Here is an 18521-nt window from a genome sequence, read left to right as displayed (position 1 = left end):
CCAAGTAGGTCTTCTGAAAATGGTTTAATGAGGTCAATAGAACAAAGACAATCATAGACTTCTCTGCAGCCAGTCTTTTTGCATCCAGAGAAGTTGGCCCTCTGTATCCATTAGAAAAACAACACACTTTTCAGACCTGGAAGCTACAGCTAAGTGTAAAACGTTCCATAAATACTCCTGCACATAATTTGGGGCTGTATTTAACATGTTATTTTCATCTCACAATCTGTAAGACTGTTTTATGGAGCAGATCACTGACCTTGGATGCGTGTGCAGAATAAAGCAATAAAACCGTGTGCAGCCATCTTATTTAGTCTTCTGCGTTTAATGGTGTTCTGTCAACTGATGATGAGATGAGATAGCAGTTTGTTGTCATGTCTTTTATCCAATTTCCGCTTTTTTATACGTGGTTGCAGTATGGGTAATGTTTATGGAAGTGTTGTTGCTTTTACACATCCACACTTGTTATCATACTTGTCAAAGTTCAATAAATAGATTTGTTGAAGTGAAACGGTGAAGAGGAGTTCACTTTTCTGATGCCAACACTGTTGTCTTATTTTTGGATGGATGAATAGCAAGTTTAGTTTAAGATCCTCATTTCTCCTCATTTAAAAATAAATGTCTCCATATGTAAGAAGGGTGCATGATCTGATTTGGTCTTTTGTATGTCTAAAGCTTTGATGTTTAAGGATGTCATTTGTGAACAAAATCTAGACATGATGTGAGTGATTTCCTGTTGGTTATGAAGTGGTTCTGAGGTTTGCAGCCAGATCCAAGCCTGCAGTAACCTTTGAAGTTCTTTCTTTTTGCCTCGCCTTGTTCGTTACAGCTGATCCTGAAAATAAGACCATTATACAAATGCAAGCACAGCTTAAATTACCATTTTAAATGAAGCGCAGCCATTGGGATGGACAGTCACCCCACCTCTCCATGAAGGCTCTACTTCATAGCCACATCTGCCCATGGACACTCCCGTCATGAGTGGGTTATTAATCATTTGGCTAAATTGGATTTATGTGCTGTAAGATGATATATGGGGGGCATATGCAGGCACTGGAATATTGATTTCATTTTGGCTTTAAGCTCAGACATCGTCAGCTAGGTGTTATGAGCTATTGACAAATAGCAGGCATCCAAAAGGGTGAAGCCAGCTGGCGGAGCTGATCTCTAACTTTTCTGCCTTTTTGCCCTATCTCATTGTCTAGTTGGCCATGGTGTTCGAGGCTTTTAATCAACACAGAAGTAGTTTCACACTACCTGCAGCAGAAATCCTTCAGTGTTTTACAACCTTAAGTGTAGAGGATGATAAGAGTTCAAAATGTGAAATGGTTTTCTTATGGTGGTGCTCGCATTTTGTAAACTGCAGCAGTAAAACCTTACTCCATAATCATGGAGCTCATACAAACCACTGCAGTGAGCAAGAGAGGTGCGATTCCCCCAAACATGGAGCTTAAATTACATTTAAGATCATTTCATATTCGTGTTCTGTATTTGAGATGCTCAATTACCACATAGTTTTGTGCTAATTAGTCGAAAGTAAAGTCCCTTAGGATAGTTTCATTATTATTATTATTCTATTTTTTTCAATCCCAGACCTGGAAATTTCCAAGTGAGTGAGCCAAGCAAACATTTTCTCTTAGATTATTATGTACAAAGAGGCCTGTGTGTTTGCAGTCTTCTGCCCCAGCTGTCAACGTCAAATGACTTGTTGGTGTGTTTAAATATGGCGACGATGAAACGAGTAATGTTGTTTTCCTGCAGCGATAAACCAAGCGTGACCTCGGCCATTTTTAATGCCTGCTTCAATCTTTGTCTCGACAGAACAACACGTCATGGAGGCCGCAGTCCTGTCAGGAGTGTACCTGCTATGGTGATGTGGCCATCTGTGGGCCCACCCACTGTCCCAACCCCCACTGTGACCTGCAGAGGGTAAGATATTTTACATTTGACAAATATGCACTTTTTCTTTTTGTCCCCTGTAATTATTATGTCCAGGTGAGCAATCAATCAGTTTACCTAGTGATGTTACCTAATGTTGTTTGTTACATGGCAGCTTTTGCTTCTGGTTTTTGGGTTATGGCTCATTTATATTAGAGCGAAAATAAGACAACTTCCCTGAAGCTATGAAAAATTGGGGCTTTCCGGGTGATTGCATTGAATTTTCCACAGTCAGAGACAATCGTAAGTGGTTGTAGCAAATAGCTGCTCGGTCAAAGGTTGAGCTTGCAACACCCACAACCTCTGGAGGATCACTCTTTATAACAAGGCGATTGTAGGATCGCCTGTTGGGAGACTAACTGTGTTCAAACAACTGCAGTCTGACTCTGACTGTTAGCAGAAACAAGCAAACGTTATTAACATTATTATAATGGTTTGAAATCTTCTTTGAAATCTGCTAGCTCATTTATTCAGCTTAAAATCTATGCTAACTTTAAAATTGTGAAGTTGCTAGTTCGCATGACTGAGGACTAAGAAGACATCAAACATTGACATTTCTTTAAAACCTCAGAGATACAAACAGGTGTTAGTGCCGTGGTGCAGTGAGACTTCAGTAAAGGATAAATGATGAGGACCCCACGGCAGTCATACTGGAGCATACGCTGTATTCGTGCAGATTTTGTTTAAACTTCTAACAAAGTAGTTTTGGTGCATAAACAGAAGTAAACAGAAATTCAATGACCTGAATACAACATGGGTTTTATTCAGTGGCTGAGAGGAGGCAGCAGAAACACTTAGCATGACAGCTAGAAACTTACAGTGACACTGGTACTGGGAATTCGGCTGCTGTCTTATCATACATGAAGCGAGCAGTGTTCGTACAACTGGTAATGTTACTTTGAGTTAGTGAGGTGAAGAAATGAGGTTCATCTCAGTCCATACGTCCATGTGCAAGCATGTTTCTCCCACACTCTACAGAGGGCAGTGGCACATACTTGTGACATCATTAAACATTAACTTAGGTTGTCTTAAAGAGAGACCACACAATTGTTACTGTTTCAACCTGTTAAAATAAATCTCCCAAATGCGGCACAAATCAGTCTTCGAGCCATTAAACTACGTTGGTTACCCTTTTTTTAGGTACGAAAGCAGCATCCCTCCAATTGAAATTCATATTAAGCCCTAACCTTGCCTTGGAAGTTCAGGAGGTTCACCTTTGCTTTGTGATATTTTTATTTCCTTTTATCTCCTTCTTTACAAGCACAAATCCACTTTCAAGGACCTGTTAAATCACTTTCCTTTGTGCGTTGCCCTTACAACAAGAATTCATGAACTGGCAGACTATTGTGCAGCCGAGTCTGGCAATTGCACCATTTAATTTGGCACAATGACAAATGTTCATTGAGCGTTCGTTCCAGCACCTTTTCTTTGGGCCCATTTTAATTCACATGAACACATTGTCAAAAATGTTTTCTCCCGTGCTTCTTCTCAGATGTGATATAAACATCAAGCCTGCAGTGACGGCATCAGATTCAATCCCAACTCTGAGCTAAGGCAACAATCGATGTCTAATGAATTCCACTCCGCTGCCTGGCAATCCAATGTTAATTAAAAATTAGTCATCATGCTCAGCGAGCTGTGTGCTCCCTCTCCATTTAAAAACCTCTTGTAATGTGACTTCCTCTCACCTACACTGATTAAACAGAAATAAAGCTTCAGAGATTTTATCATCGGACAGTCTCCGATTATGAGGCTTTCTTTTGAAATCCAAAGCCATTATCTGCAAGCTTAACACCCCCTCCCACTGTGACCTTCCTAAAACGCATAACTAAATGCCCGCAACTTTCGACACTGTGGGTTAATCAGCTTTCCTCGATCTGCAAAGGAGTCCTCTCACTGTCTCTTAAAGCCGCATATTGTGTAGCATGAACTGACGGCGGATGATGACACTGGCTTTTATCCCTTTTAAGCCGCTGTTATCAAATCGTGTGAAAAAATAAAATTATTAGGTAAAATAAAAAGAGTTTGCTGATGCTACTACAGGACCTTTTGTTGAATAAATTTTGATTTGAAACCTTTTTTTAAATGTTAATGATTAATAGAAAGTGTGGGGCATGAACGTTTTTTAGCTTCCAAAGGAGGTCAGAAAACGTTTGAGAAATTGAAATTGCAAAGAGGAAAAAAACTAAACAGAATATGTTCTACTCTATAATCATGTTTTCATTCTGAATCTTCCTAAAACTATTAACATTTTTTACCATTGGGAGCGGTAATAGTTTTTAAAAAAAACATTTTGTTCCCCTTTTATGACTCAGATAACAGTGAGAGGAAATGTTTTCCATTTATTAATGCAATCATTCTGACCCTTTTATAACAAAATGCTAGAATTGAAAGCAGACATCAGCTGTATCAGGTTCTTGATCTTAGTAGTGCTAAGATTGAGATACTTCTTAGTTGTATCTCACTGGCACAGCGGGTAACAAAGAGGCGACACAGCATGTGGAAATATGAGCGTCTGACTGCATGGAGACAAACGCGACTGGGAACATGTGAAGCTTTTTAGGCTTCACATGAACCTGAACATAATTCATTTGACAAAAACGAGGACAATAAAAAACCTCCGAATAGAAACTCCAAAGGTGCCTGACTCAGAGACCATGACATCAGTCGTTTAGACAGATGTACTTTGCACAATTGAAAGATAACCAAGAAAACATCATGGCATTTTTTTTGTTTTATGGTATTTTACTTTATCGTATAGTATGAAGGCATTTTTAAACATGTAAGTTTGTTAACGGATACAGGAGCTTATAAAGACGATTAATAGGACGGCCACAGCATTCAGGAAACATTAGAGAAATGAGTTTCATACATTCTGAATGTGTCTCTTAAAACGCCTCGAGATGCCTGGATAGCAGACAATTTATTATCACAGCATCTCAGTGCTGGAAGAGCCAGGACCCACTACAGCGAGTGATTGTGAGGTTGACGTGCACGTGTGTATTTCATTTGTATTTATGATTATTTTGCTTATAAGAGGATGACAAAAGCCTGCGTTGCCCAAACCGGCAACACTAATTAATGAGCTCGCCTCTCACGTTGAGCACTGCTACCAAAGAATGACAGGCCTGTCTTTTGCTCCCATGGCCACACGATCGTCCTGTAAGACACGGGACTCGGCTGCACTCTCGACTTTTTGAAGCTGGTTGGTAACATCACTGTTGAATTAATCACATTGAGAGGAGCTCACAGTTCAGCTGCAGTTTGTCGACTCAGAGCAAAGATGTGTGAAGAGCTCAAGACTGAAGTGCTGCTTTCGTTACCGCCGGCCTCCAATGTGCCCACGGTTCATGAGACAGATGGAGCTGAAAGCCTGAGCTGCACAGTAGAGACTTTGAAACACAGGCAGGAAACTCAGTTAAATTAGTGAATTATGTTCGAAATCCAAGCCAACGACTTCTTAGTTTCACTGAATGTTTTTCATGTAGCGCTGGGGACAAGTCAGCTGTTCTCCTGTGGTAGACAGGCGGGCTACAACAGCAGGAAGTGGCAGTGAATTCTGCATGTCCAAGGTAAAAAATGCTGTAGCTCCCACTTCAACCACTGCTGGTTAAAGTCTGACTTCATGTTTATAGAGTGCACTAGTCTTAAAATACAGTGGCCTAAATGATGAAGGCTTCCCAAATGTTACTGAACCTGCTCTAAAACGCCTCAGCAGATGCACGCATCGGTCACAGCATGTCCTCTTCAGTGAATTGGCAAATCTTTCAAATTGTTGTTGGGAAAGTGGCATTTTCCCAGCAAATAGAGACTAATTCTGTGTAAACAATTAACTGGAAAAGCTGCCATTAATACAAAATAATCTTGATACTATTCCTAAAGAAATGACAGCGTGTGTGCAGAGCCATTTATCTGCATGCAGGGATTTGCTCGTCAGTGTTTTACAGAAGCCTATGTGCTGTAATTGCCTTAAATATTGAACAAAAGCATCACTCTGGTGACAAATGAACTCTTGTTCTGTTTGATCCTAAACAGTCTCTGTTTGTTTGCACCAATAAAACTCAAATTGGATCAAATTCAGTTATGGTGATTCAATTTTAAGCAGTGGACAGAAAAGCGCGGGGGGACTCGGGGGACTGAAACCAAACAAAAAAAGATGAAAAGTTCAGGAGAGGAGACACCGAATCAAGAATCCAGATATATGAAAACATCCAGGAGCTTCATCTCATAATGTTTATTTTATTTGCACAATTCAGCCATTGTGACAGATGAAGTTTGAAGACGCTGTTAAAATTCACTTCGGGGGCTTGTTTCTACTTCTAAATTTTGTGTGCTGCTGGGTGATTAATGGCGAGCTTCAGCTAAGATATGAACTCTGTCTTTTTCTTTATTTGGGGAGAACTATTACCTGCTGCACAGCTCAATTTCCATCTATTTGTTTCGCCCACTTGTTATTTCTACACTGATTTGTCATTTTTCCGGGTCTTTGTATGCAATTTTGTCTTTCATGCTGCTTCAGTGTAGCTCTATTTGATTTTTTTTTTTCCCTACCATTTTTCATTTGGAAAAACACACTCTGAAAGCTCTGGGGGATCTTTTTTCTTCCCTTTCACAAATCGCACTCACCTCCTCCTTTTTCTTTTCCATGTCACTTCCATAAACATCACCGAAACCTCTAACAGGCTCTGCGTCTGGCTCTCGCCGCTTTCACGTTCTCTTCCTGCTGCACAGCCGGCCTCAATTAGTGTGAATGGGCAGCGCAGTTAGAAGACTCTGTGTTGCATATGTTTTACTACCTCCATTCCACATGCTGTGTGCTCCTGATAGTCTTCATTGACTCATTATTCTGTGCACTGATGTGTTGCATGTCAGTTGATCTTCATGGAAATTGAGAGGCTGTATATTTGAAATGTGATGTATCCATGCTGGTTAACTCATTTCCTCTTTCTGATTGAGTTTCTGAGTGTGTTTTCTCCTTTTGTCAGTCTATTCATGTTTGTGTCTTTTAAAAAGGGCGAGCATTTGAGGATCCCCACCAACAAGTGCTGTCCAGAGTGCGCCTCCTCATCCCAGGGCTCCTGCCAGTACGAAGGAGTCATTTATGGAGTAAGTGATTATAAAAATGGCTGCTTCTCTTTCACCATACAAATTATTCAGGGTTGAAATGTTTACACCAGGATGCAGCAGCTATAGATCAGTTTGCCAGAAGTTTATTAAATCATTGTCTTCCTTTTCCTAATTCATCCCTTTTCCTGCTTCAACATGGCACAAACTCAGGTTCACAAAGAAAGTGACAATCGGTTTGCACAGACGATTCACCTCATCAACTTTCATTTGGGTGAACCGACAGGTTGACCGCGACCTGGGCCAACATCAGCATTTGATGCTTTTATGGTTAAATGGGAGGAAACCTCTGCAGCCAGGCTCTAAAGCTGTGTGGAAAACCTAAAATTAGGAAAATGAAGTCTGTAAAAGCAGTGCATTATTTCTTGGAATGTCATTGTTTCACGGTCGTGGGGAACGTAGAGTAGGGTTGAACTGAAAGCGAGCCATTTATTTAGGCTGATGACAACAATACGAAAAGGTAAAAGCTAAAATTTTAAAACACTAGGGCTAGAAAACAGCAAAGCAAGGGAGCAGACCCTGTGACAAAGGCTACGTCCACACGTACACGGGTATTTTTTTTCGTTTTAAAAAATAATCCCGTCCACACGTAAACGCAGAAATGAAGGATAACGCTGCTAGGAACATGCCAAAGCAACAGGTGGTGATATATTCCTAACTGTGTAGAAATGTTGGCCAATCAGAAGTCTAGAAGCCTCAGTGGGAAATAGTAAACAAAGCTGGTGCACAGGAGCAGAACCGAGTCCTATGTGTGGAGGGACAGTAACTGTGTGTATATGTAAGCATTTAAACACTGCAGAGAGTACAATTAACAGTAACAGTATTGTAGAAATTCATTTCACCGAAACAATAACGTGGCGCACAGTGTGACGTCAAAAAAGGCGCACACCTTTGATGCTGCGTTTTCTCCGTTTTCCTCGTCCACACGTAAATGCAAAAACTGAGTTTTCGAAAATCTCCACCCTGGCAGGCGTTTTTAGAAATCTCCGTTTTCAGTGACCGAAAACGCCGTTTACGTGAGGACGAAAGGTGCAAACGCATAGAAAAATCTGCGTTTTCAAAAATACCCGGCTACGTGTGGACGAAGCCAAAGAATAAAGGGAAACATCAACTATATACACACACAGAACGGCAATCAGGGCAATGGAGGCCACCTGGGGAGAACAAGACACAGCTGAACTAAATCCCAGATGACGAGACAAGGGAAACAAAAGTAACAAAAAAGCACAAGGAAAACTAAATCAAGAAATAAAGTAAGACGTGAGATAACTACATGGGGAAAACGCATGAATCAACTTAATACACCGAGGGAGGAAATAAACGCAAAGGCAACCAGGGACAAAATGAATGACACAAAAGAAGAACACATGACGCAATCATCAACGACACTGAACCATGACACATGCCCAGTAATCATTTATAGATGTGTGTTTTCTCTTGTATGCCACCCTTTTCTTAAAAAAAATATTATAAAAGTTACTCAAAAAGTAAAAAATGTTCTGCGTGAACAAACCAAAGTCATTCAGCTCATGCACTGGTAGAGTTTGTAGACTCATCTCGACATGCTGTAGTTATTTGAAGGACTTGCATTGAATCTCCAGTCAAATCTAATAAAAATGTTTTAAAATATTTTGCATTTGCCCCAAAATAAGGTTTTAAACATATTTTATAAAGACTTTAGTTCTCAATGGCTCTCGCTTCTATTGTCTCTGACATCACTTATGAGCAATAAGAATTTAGTCAGTCTAATCCTGTGTTTTCACAAAGCTGACAGGTCAGCCTGACTCGGGTATTTAGACATGCCTCCCAGTGTCTGACTGTTTGGAAACAAACGCAGCAACAGCTTCAGTTTTATTTCATTTTTTATTAGTTCATCAAAGTTGTTTTTTTCTTTTGGAACCTGCTGTTTCCTTCTCTGCCCTCATTTACAGGCTCATATCAATCATTTGACACTGATGAGTTTGGAACTTGTAACCGCTCTTCAATACCCAACTCCTCAGTCACTTCCAAAAAAAACTAATGCTAGTGTTCTCCCCCCTGACAAAAGCATCTCTGGCTGTTTCATTTTCCATCAAGTGTCCTCTAGTTTAATGACGTTGGCTGCCATTTTGGATAGTAAACGACCTGAAGAGAAACAGGTCTTTCTTGGCAATGATTTTAAAGAGTTTGTTGGCATTGCTTGCCTGGTGAAGTAGCACTTGACATGGATCTGAACAGCGAGAGGAGAGATGAGTTTTGGAGAGGAGTAATAGCATTTTAAGAGTTTTGCTGCATCTTCTTTGAAGGGCAAAGAATAACATTGCATTGCTGCCGCTCCTTTTCCAGGAGACACAGTCTGGAACTGATGACTTCTTCCTTTTTTCCAGAAATACAAGGTCACACAGGATGATGATCCTTATATAACTGCATTCTTTGGAGACTTTTCTGAGTTTGAACTGTCGCTCTGCAAGAGCTATAATACAGAATTTTAATTCAGTACATCACTGGCAGATTTTTCCCTCAGTATTGAAAATAAGGGAAAAATATCCTGGCTGGTAAAACTATAAAGTTCTTAATTGTTTGCCACAGACTTCTTCCTGGGGTGAAAACGAATTTGGATAAATGCTTCATTAAACCTAAGACTAATTAGGTGTTTTACAAAGGTTTAAGAAGGATTTCATGCAGGTTTCTCAGCCTGACACCTCTGAAAATGAGAGAAATCAGATCTTAACTTCTATCATTATGACTGCAGGCATGATGGACCTGCTGATATCTCATTTAGAGTGAAAGAACTGCTCTGGTCTTCCACGGTATCCACAAATGGATGTATAACAGATGGATATCGAAGTCTCTGTAATACCTCAGAATGACTGTTTAATCTATCCTGTTCTGTCAGTCACAGAAAAGAAACATCTTCATGGTTTGCATGAACATACACTCGCCTGAAGTGATAACTCTTTCATACATGTGTGAAGAAAAGCCTGGGAAAATCACCAACAGGCTTACAGCACTGCAGTTTAGCTATCAGTCGAAAAGCTGTCGTCAACTTAAAGTTTAGTACAAACTTGAATTAGATATATGCATGTCAGCGTTCAAATGTTAAGGCAATGCCTTTTCACAGCGTGCCTCCCTATCTACATTCGCATACACCCTCTTATATTTTAATCAGGGTTTTGCTCCTTATCGCTTCTTCTCATGGTCTCTCTTTGTTCTGAAGATCTTCTGCCCCTCTGCGACTCTGCTCTCTGTCACTCAGGCTTAGTCTTACAAAGTCGTCACGTTTACAGAAAGAAAACAGCTTTCCTCTTGTCACTGTCTCTCTGCTGTTTCCTCGTCTTTTTCTTTGCACCCTCGTTGTATTTCTCTGTGTAACTGTCACTTGGTTTCTTTGATTTCCACAGCATGACAGTCAGTGGAGTCCCTCGCCTTGCTCAGTGTGTACTTGCTCCGGAGGGAGCGTATCCTGCAGCACTCGCCCCTGCCCACATCTCACCTGTCCCGGGGATCAAAGCCTGTTCACCCCAGCCGGGGAGTGTTGCCCCAAGTGTGCCAGCAATGGAGGTGAGGGCTAAATTAGGGCTAACACATAGCATACTTTGTAGATTATAGGTGCCGCTTTTTTTCCACGCAGATTTCTTTTAAATGATCATAACTCTGTGTAGATACATGAAAAACATGTTGCATCTCATGGAAATTGTTTGCTTCTTTTCATTAATTTAGACAATAATTGATCTTTAGATATCTCTGAAAGGGCATCTACAAATGGGTAGGATGAGTACGATATATGCAAACAGAGCAAAACTGTGTGGTGGTGACTATGGATATGATTTCTTTTTGTTAGTTTTCAGGAGTAAATGAAAAAGGAAAGACTTTGCAGATGTGTCACATTCTTTGTGTCATGGTTTGCTCTGTGGCAGGTAGGATGCAGGACCCAAACGCAGGACTCACGCACAGGAAATTTATTGCTGGAAATCACTACTACGAATACAAAACAAAAACCCGAACACTATAGGGTACAATACGACAACTACCAGAGAAAAACACAGGGCTTAAAAATGGCAGGGAGTAACGAGGGAATGGGAAACAGGAGGGAAGCGCAGCTGGGGCTAATCTGACATAACGAGACACGGGAAGCAAAGCAGGCTACACTGACATGGGACACAGACTATCAAAGTAAAACAGGAAACAGGACACATACGCAAAGACACAGCTTTCTACTTAATTGTCTGCAATTTAATATTTGGCACCTGTTTATCTTGCTGCGCACCCTTCTGCTAAAACATGAAAATTATATTCCAGTGAACAAATGACTCATGTGAATCAGCCTCTGTCTTTATTGTCTGAAATGTGTCTCAACATTTGCACCAAAGGTGAATGTTGCCGTAGCTCTTCGGATACCAAAGCTTCATTAAATCTATAAAGTGTCGTATCCTTTTGCTGTATCTGTTTCCAAAACTAAGTTAAGACTTGAAAAAGTAGAAGATATGAATCTGCTGACCGAATGCATTTAGGTGAGAACTGCAAGTAAATGTTGTCCACACAGGAACAAACCCTTATTACTTGACAGTGATGCTTTGCCTCGCCTCGACTGAGGCTACGTTCACACTAGCCCGGATGGATTTGAAAATGGCGTCTTCGTCTGAAAACGTTCCGCGTCCACACTAGCGTTTTCAGTCGTTTTCAATGAGTTGCACATCCACACTAAAACAGCCGAAAATGCTGACGTTGCAGTTCCGCGCATGCGTGAAATGCAAGACGACTCGATCTGCGTCATTATTTACATTCCGGCTCTTTGAAACGTGGCGGCGAAATGGCAAGACAAAGCACCGAATTCTTGGTTTAAGTCGTCACATGACTGCATCATATGACCAACATGCGTCATCGTTTTCGAAAGTCTGCATTTTCGAGTGTCCACACTGCGACGGGACAGCTCCGTTTTGAAATGCAGCGTTTTCGAGAGCGCTTTCAAAACGCTGCATTTTTCCTTGGGGAAAACGCCGTCTCAGTGTGGACGGGAGAGAAAACGCATCGTTTTCGTTTGAAAACAAAAAGGCATTGGTGTGGACGTAGCCTGAGTGAGACCTCAGGCATCCGCCAGCAGCAGGTTAACTAATGACTTTGAATAAAAACCACTAAGTAAAGAGAAAACACCTCAACCTCAAACATTATCATCTCCTAACTTCAAAACCCCAATGTTTCATCAGTACTCCTTAGTCTGACCGGGCCCTGACACTTTTTTGACGAGCCGCTCCAGACTCGGATTTCTTTCTGAAAACTTTATGCCAGCGGTGATTTGTGTGACTGCATTATTTTCCAAAACTTAAAGGTTACAAGTTATTAAAACATTCTTCCCGCAGTATTAGCTTCAGGAAGACATGATTAATTAATCCCAATGTCCAAAGGCTTAAATGCTAAAGATGTATCCATCCACATGAAACAGCAATAAAAATGCAAAGCAGTTCTTAGTCAGGTATGCGTTTAAATGCCTTTCTTACAGCTGATTGAATGATGTTTTAATTACTGGATATAGTGAAACTGTTGGCCGTACTGAGCAGTGCTATCAGTGCTAAATAAATAAGCTGCATTCCTCACCCTGAGGAATAGACTGGGAGTAGTTCTTTAATATGTAAGGCAACATCAGGCTTGACCTAAAGGCACAAACAGATACATCCAGGAGTATAACTTTCTGTATCTGTAGATCAGCCCATTTTTACCTTTGCCCGATTCTGCTTTTGATTGAGGATTGGACCGATATCCAATCATAAATATCGGATTGGTGTATGTCAGACATGCAGTAGATTACTAGAGATGAACTCTTTATACGTATCGCTCATATACTTGGATCAGACCAGATGTGTTGTGACAAACTCAGAGTTTATAGAGTGCACAGAGCAGCCAGATTGGAGCTGAAAGGTTAATCGAGACTGTAATGACGTCTTTGAGCTGCTATGATGCATCCCAGTGGTTAGCAGCTAATTTGCTACTACTTTCTTTCTTCTCTCCTGACCCTAAATCACTCTGTGTGCATGCAAACAATGCCTGAACTGTCAGCTCATTACCTGACACTATTTACTCATTTAGTTTTTATCTGTGTGTGTGTGTGTGTTTGTTAGAGTCTTGCTCTTGGCAGGGGATCGTTTACAGGGATGGAGAGGAGTGGAAGCCCAGCCTCTGTTCCAGATGTGTCTGCAGCAATGGAGAGGTCCAGTGTTCAGTAGCAGAGTGTCAGCAAGTGGCCTGCAAACCGGTAGGTTTACAGAAACACACAATTTTAAGAGGTTTTGATCTTTAATTTTCATGTGGGCAGTCACTGTTTTTTAATTCACTAAACCTACTTGCATTAAAAGAAGGATTTGGAAGGAGGTGTCTTGGATCCATCCTAGTCAGCTTTCCTCTGTTACCTCCTAAATCCCTCAGCTCACCACCTTTCTAGTCTAAAGCTAAGCGCAGAGACTCATTTTCGCTGCTTCTGTCGTATTTTTACTCTCGGTGACTAACAGCTCGTGGTCATGGCTGAGGAGAGGAACACTGACACCTTCACCTGTATTCTCATCACAACAGACCAGGCCTGCAAACACTGCATCAGTCACCTGCTCCACTCTGCCACCGCTCACAGAAAACTCCCCGAAATACACAACAAAAGTGGAATATTTATTTCAGCTATTCTTAGAAAAGAAACAAATTATATTGAAATGCTAAAGATAGAGGAGCCTGTTTTAAATTCCAGTATGCCTCTTGGGTTATAGACACCTCTTTTTTCTATTTTAGTGCTTTTTTTATTCCTTCACAGGTTAAATAAATATTCATGTGTTAAAAAATGAAATGCAAGTAAGAAAGGTTTGAAGTTGTTGCAAGGTGGTTTGGCTTTGTGCTAAGGATGAAATTCATCTTATCAACCTCTTGGTAATTGTATTTGCTAAAATGTCAGGTGGGCTAACAGTACTGTCAAAGCTTATATGCCCTTTGTTGTGTGAAATACAGTGAAATAACAGCTAATCTGAGAGGGTTTGTGCTTGTGTGTGTGCAATGTTTCCTCAGCATGAGAACTTGGTGATCCAGCTAGGAGAGTGCTGTCCCCAGTGTGTGTCCAACCCTTGTCTGTCAGCTGGAAAACAGTACCAGGTAGGCAGCCTGTGGGTGTTTGAACTGTGCTTGTACTGTGTATGCACCTGTTATTGTGCAGATTTGTGTGAATCCTGTGGTTTACAAAGCCTCTGTGTGTTGGAGGCAGCTGATAACGGCTCATAAATCTATACATTTGAAACCTGAAACATTGATTAGAATATCTGTGATGATAGTGAGAATATGATGCATGCAGTGAATATGTGAATGTCTCTATTGACATGAAAAGTCTGAGCCTTCGTCTCTCCTCCTCTTCCTCCTCCTCCTCCTTCTCCTCTCCTGCTGTGTTTGCAGTGCACATGCTCCCATCTCGCTCACTGCCAACTTTCTCTTTTGATCACAGAATGTCCCATTCTATCTAATGTGTGTTTGCGTTACCACACACACACACACACACACACACACACACACACACACACACACACACACACACACACTCTCTCTCTCATTCATGTTGGCGTCATCTTGACGGATAAGAGAAGGAATTGTGATGCTTTGCCTCTGGTGTCGATTACCTAACTGAGTAGCTATACAGTCCATACATGAGTGCCTCCACATCGGCATGCACACACACATATTATTGTAAGTGTGTGTGTGTAAAACACATGTAGTATACATAAGAGAGAATTTCTAATTCTCACATTTAAAAATGGAAAGAATCCAATCTCACGATTTCCAGTGTCCATTTTTCATTTCTACACTTTATTTATAAGGGAGAGGGCAGCACAGTGGTGGCATGGTTAGAGGTGTTGGTGCTCACAGCAATCAGGCTCCTGGTTCAAACCCCAGCTGGGGGCCTTTCTGCGTGGCATGTGTGGGTTTCCTCCACTACTCCAGCTTCCAACAGTACAAAGACATGCATGCTAGGTTAATTAATAATTCTTAATTAGCCATAGATATGAGATTGTAGAAGTGGTAGATGTGGATATGTTTAAATGTGACTTGTACTCAAAGCACTCTGAGAGATCAGTAAATATTGAAAAGCACATTAAATAGAAGAAGGCTTTTTATTTTTCTATAGCGATATGATTATAAAACACCTACAGCGAGCCTTTTACTTGTTTACCTTGTGTAAAATGTGTTGGTTGGCTAATCCTGTGTTTGAATTATGTACTTAGACACTTTAACACCATCAGTGATGCAGCTGAAAGAAGCTAAAACCGTCTCACATTCATCTCATCCACTGTCTTAATGATAGAGAGCTGCGATACTGACAGCTTTCCAATAGACTCGTGTGTGTTCCAGTACAGAATAAAGTTCAAACACATTCATACAGCATTTAAAAATACTGTATATACTGTTCAGTGTTTCCTCTCAGTCACACTTCTTTCAGCCTGTTTTATGTGTTTAGCTCCTTAGCTGTTCTTAATATTATAGTCTGATCCACTTTGTGAATTATGGCCTCCTCAGCTTGCATTTCCGTCTGTTCGCCATACTGTCATATAAACTTGTATCTACACTATAAACCCTGGGTTGGCCTGTCAAGGTCATAACCAATTTTATTAGATAACTTAAACTCAAAAGAGATGTCCTGAGTATGTTTAACCTGCTCTGTAGTACGAGCTAAACTTCACAAAGGCAAAAAGGATCAAAGGACACATTATAATGGGTTATAACAGGCATCGTTTTTGCTTTTACCCTCAAAATTGTAACACGATCATGGGATCTGTGGTGACTGTTAAAAGTCTCCATCGTTGGTGCAGAAATCCTCTAAATGTGAACGTGGATGAAGTTATAGGAAATGTAAATAAGTGTGTCTGCATGTATACAGCACAAGATTCCAGATATTTAAGACTTTATTAACATTGTGCATCCTAAAAGCTATTTATTGTGCTGTCCTTTAATCAGCCTGGTTGTTCAGAAGAGAGTGAAGTAGTCTGGACCTCTGTGATATAGATCATTATTATACACTTCGTAATACGCATGCATACGAAAGAGAGTTTCATGCAAGTTATGTTCAAAGAGCTCTACAGTGTGCCTCACAGGGTTTTGATGCCTTAAATAATGAAATAATTTGCATCCTCTGGGCTATAATCAATATTTAATTGAGCAGTTTAGGGTGGAGGAGGAAGGAAGTTGGAATTTAATCTGACATTTACAGAATTTGACCTTAAATTTAAACAGATAATACGTTTAGGATCTTAAACACATCAGACGTGGAACATCTGTGCGACATTTCCTTTGGTATCATGACAACGTAGCGCACAAGCAAATGTTTTCTCTGAAAGGGAGTCAGAACTTTATAAAGAAGGTACAAATTAAATGGATGCGTCTGAAACCCGTCATCGATCACTGCAGGAAGAGTTTGTGAAGGATACAGCTGACCAAGAAACATAATAATAACCAAATGACATAAGAGCTGTTTGTCCTTTTCTGTGTGTGTTTTGTGTGTTTGCGTTTTTGATTAACATTGACAACAATAACAATATTGTAGAAAAAGTGCAGCTTAACATGCTGCTGACTGTTTTAAATACCTGTTACAACAGACCAAGGAAGATCAAAGAACTATGATTTTAAATGATTGCGTTACTGCACCGGGAAAAAGCTAAAGTGATGTCATTGCAGTGCTCTGGTGGGAATCTTTAGCATTCATGTGGTGCCCACCTAAGTGTTGCAGATCAAGCACACCCTCCTCTAAGGCAGCGGTCCCCAACCTTTTTTGCACCATGGACCGGTTTAATGTCAGACATATTTTCACAGACTGGCCTTTTAAGGTGTCGCAGATAAATACAACAAAATAAAATGATACGACCAACACAAAAAACAGATATTTTGTAAATATAATAATAAACGCAAATTCACTGTGTACTTGTGTAACTTTATTAGCAGCGTCCTCCTGAAATGCACCAACAACACTGAGAGTAACATCCTCAACCTCCGCCAGCAGGATAACACTCGTCCACACCTGAATGCTGAATGTAAAACACAGACGTAGCCACTGTGATGTCACCCACTTGTTTCTGCACTGGGCAACTTTTACTCCCAACATTTCTACACAAATATCTGTACTTTCTACTTCTTACACTTTTGTCATGGACCACAGTTCACGCAATCAAGTGGAGCCCAAAAGCAAACTCAGTACGCTTCAGTGCGAGCAAGTACAAGTTTTATTATTCAACAAAAGGTGACCCGGAACAACCACAGGAGGCGAGAGGCTAATCGCAGAACTGAAGGAAACCAGGAAAACAAAGGACACAGGGAAGCTGTAATCGGGACTGTGGGAGGCTGCAACAGAAAAGGGGAAAAGGTTGTTAGTGTGCAGGGGAATGGAGTGACACAACAAGACCGGGCTAGAGCAATCTGGCTTACGATCAGAGCCGGACCGTGGGACTCGTGGGAGGTAAATCCGAGGAGGCAGAGACGAGGTCAGGTGGTACACTCTGAGAGCCAAGCAGGCAGCAGGACAGTCAGGTGGCAGACTGGACAGTAACCACTGAGGGGTGATCACTGACTGGCGTGGAGCAACCGTCTATGCAGGGTTAAATATTCCTCCTCGTAATCGCCTGGAATGGGATGCAGGTGTGATGGTGACGGCCCAACCTGAGGGTGTGGTCACCGGGGCATCCCAAACACTCCTCAGACACAGAGCCACGCACCATGACAGCTTTCACAGCAGGTGCACTGTGCACACTGTGTGACTGCAAACGTCAAGCCCATTTAAACGTTTTTGGTGCAGTTCATAAGTTGTGTTTGCGGTACAAGTGTCAAGCTAGTGCTACAAAGAGAGTAACCTGTAAACTTTCTTGCTTTTTTTTTTTTTAGTTTGCAGCTATTTTCAAATTCAAGTTTCTATCAGCTCAACAAACATCAGCTGTTTCTGTGCAGTCTCTCACACGGTGTTTTGCTAGCTAAAAATACAGCAGCTGTATTTCTCAACGAGTAAAAACAGTGAGCGAGCCTGGACTTTCTCACTTTTAATTGAATAAAGACGTTTAATCGGTACTTCAGCTTTTACCAGAATATTTTTTTAACACAAGTGCCTGTACACCTCTGGGTTTTTGAAGCCAGAGGTTGCTATGTTTGCGGCAGAGGGTTGAGTGTTAAGCTATTGCCTAAAGCTAGTATCTGGTGCAACCCACAGACACCGATAAATTCTATTTAGTGTGAAGTAACAGGCTAATAAATAAAAGTTCACTAACAAAAAATGCAGCACTGGCTTTTTGGATAATTGCACATAGCAGGCCATATTTCTTTGTCACAAAAATCCATTAAAAATGTTCCAAAAGGCAGCGACTGCACAAAGGTGACCTACACAATAAAAGTCCAGTTTGCTTTCAATAATATGCTTCATACATATTTCAAATACTTCATTAACTAACTGTTTCAATACTTCACATTTCCTGTGCAAGTTGTGTATT

General features: G+C 40.9%; 1 protein-coding gene across 2 annotated transcripts in view; it reads left to right on the top strand.

Moving 5' to 3' along the window:
* fras1 (Fraser extracellular matrix complex subunit 1) overlaps nt 1–18521 on the top strand; it is a 306843-nt gene that overhangs the window by 93877 nt on the left and 194445 nt on the right. For both annotated transcript variants that reach the window (XM_085426433.1, XM_085426432.1), the window contains exons 3-7: nt 1822–1929; nt 6952–7044; nt 10443–10602; nt 13155–13288; nt 14080–14163. In XM_085426433.1, coding sequence (XP_085282559.1) covers nt 1822–1929; nt 6952–7044; nt 10443–10602; nt 13155–13288; nt 14080–14163 — 579 coding nt within the window. The remainder of the gene's footprint in view (nt 1–1821; nt 1930–6951; nt 7045–10442; nt 10603–13154; nt 13289–14079; nt 14164–18521) is intronic.

The sequence above is a fragment of the Rhamphochromis longiceps genome, linkage group LG12 (assembly GCF_057381845.1).
Source record: "Rhamphochromis longiceps isolate RC_006_pf linkage group LG12, R_longiceps_female_GT1.1, whole genome shotgun sequence".
NCBI lineage: Eukaryota > Metazoa > Chordata > Actinopteri > Cichliformes > Cichlidae > Rhamphochromis > Rhamphochromis longiceps.
This window is presented reverse-complemented; position numbering and strand designations above follow the sequence as displayed.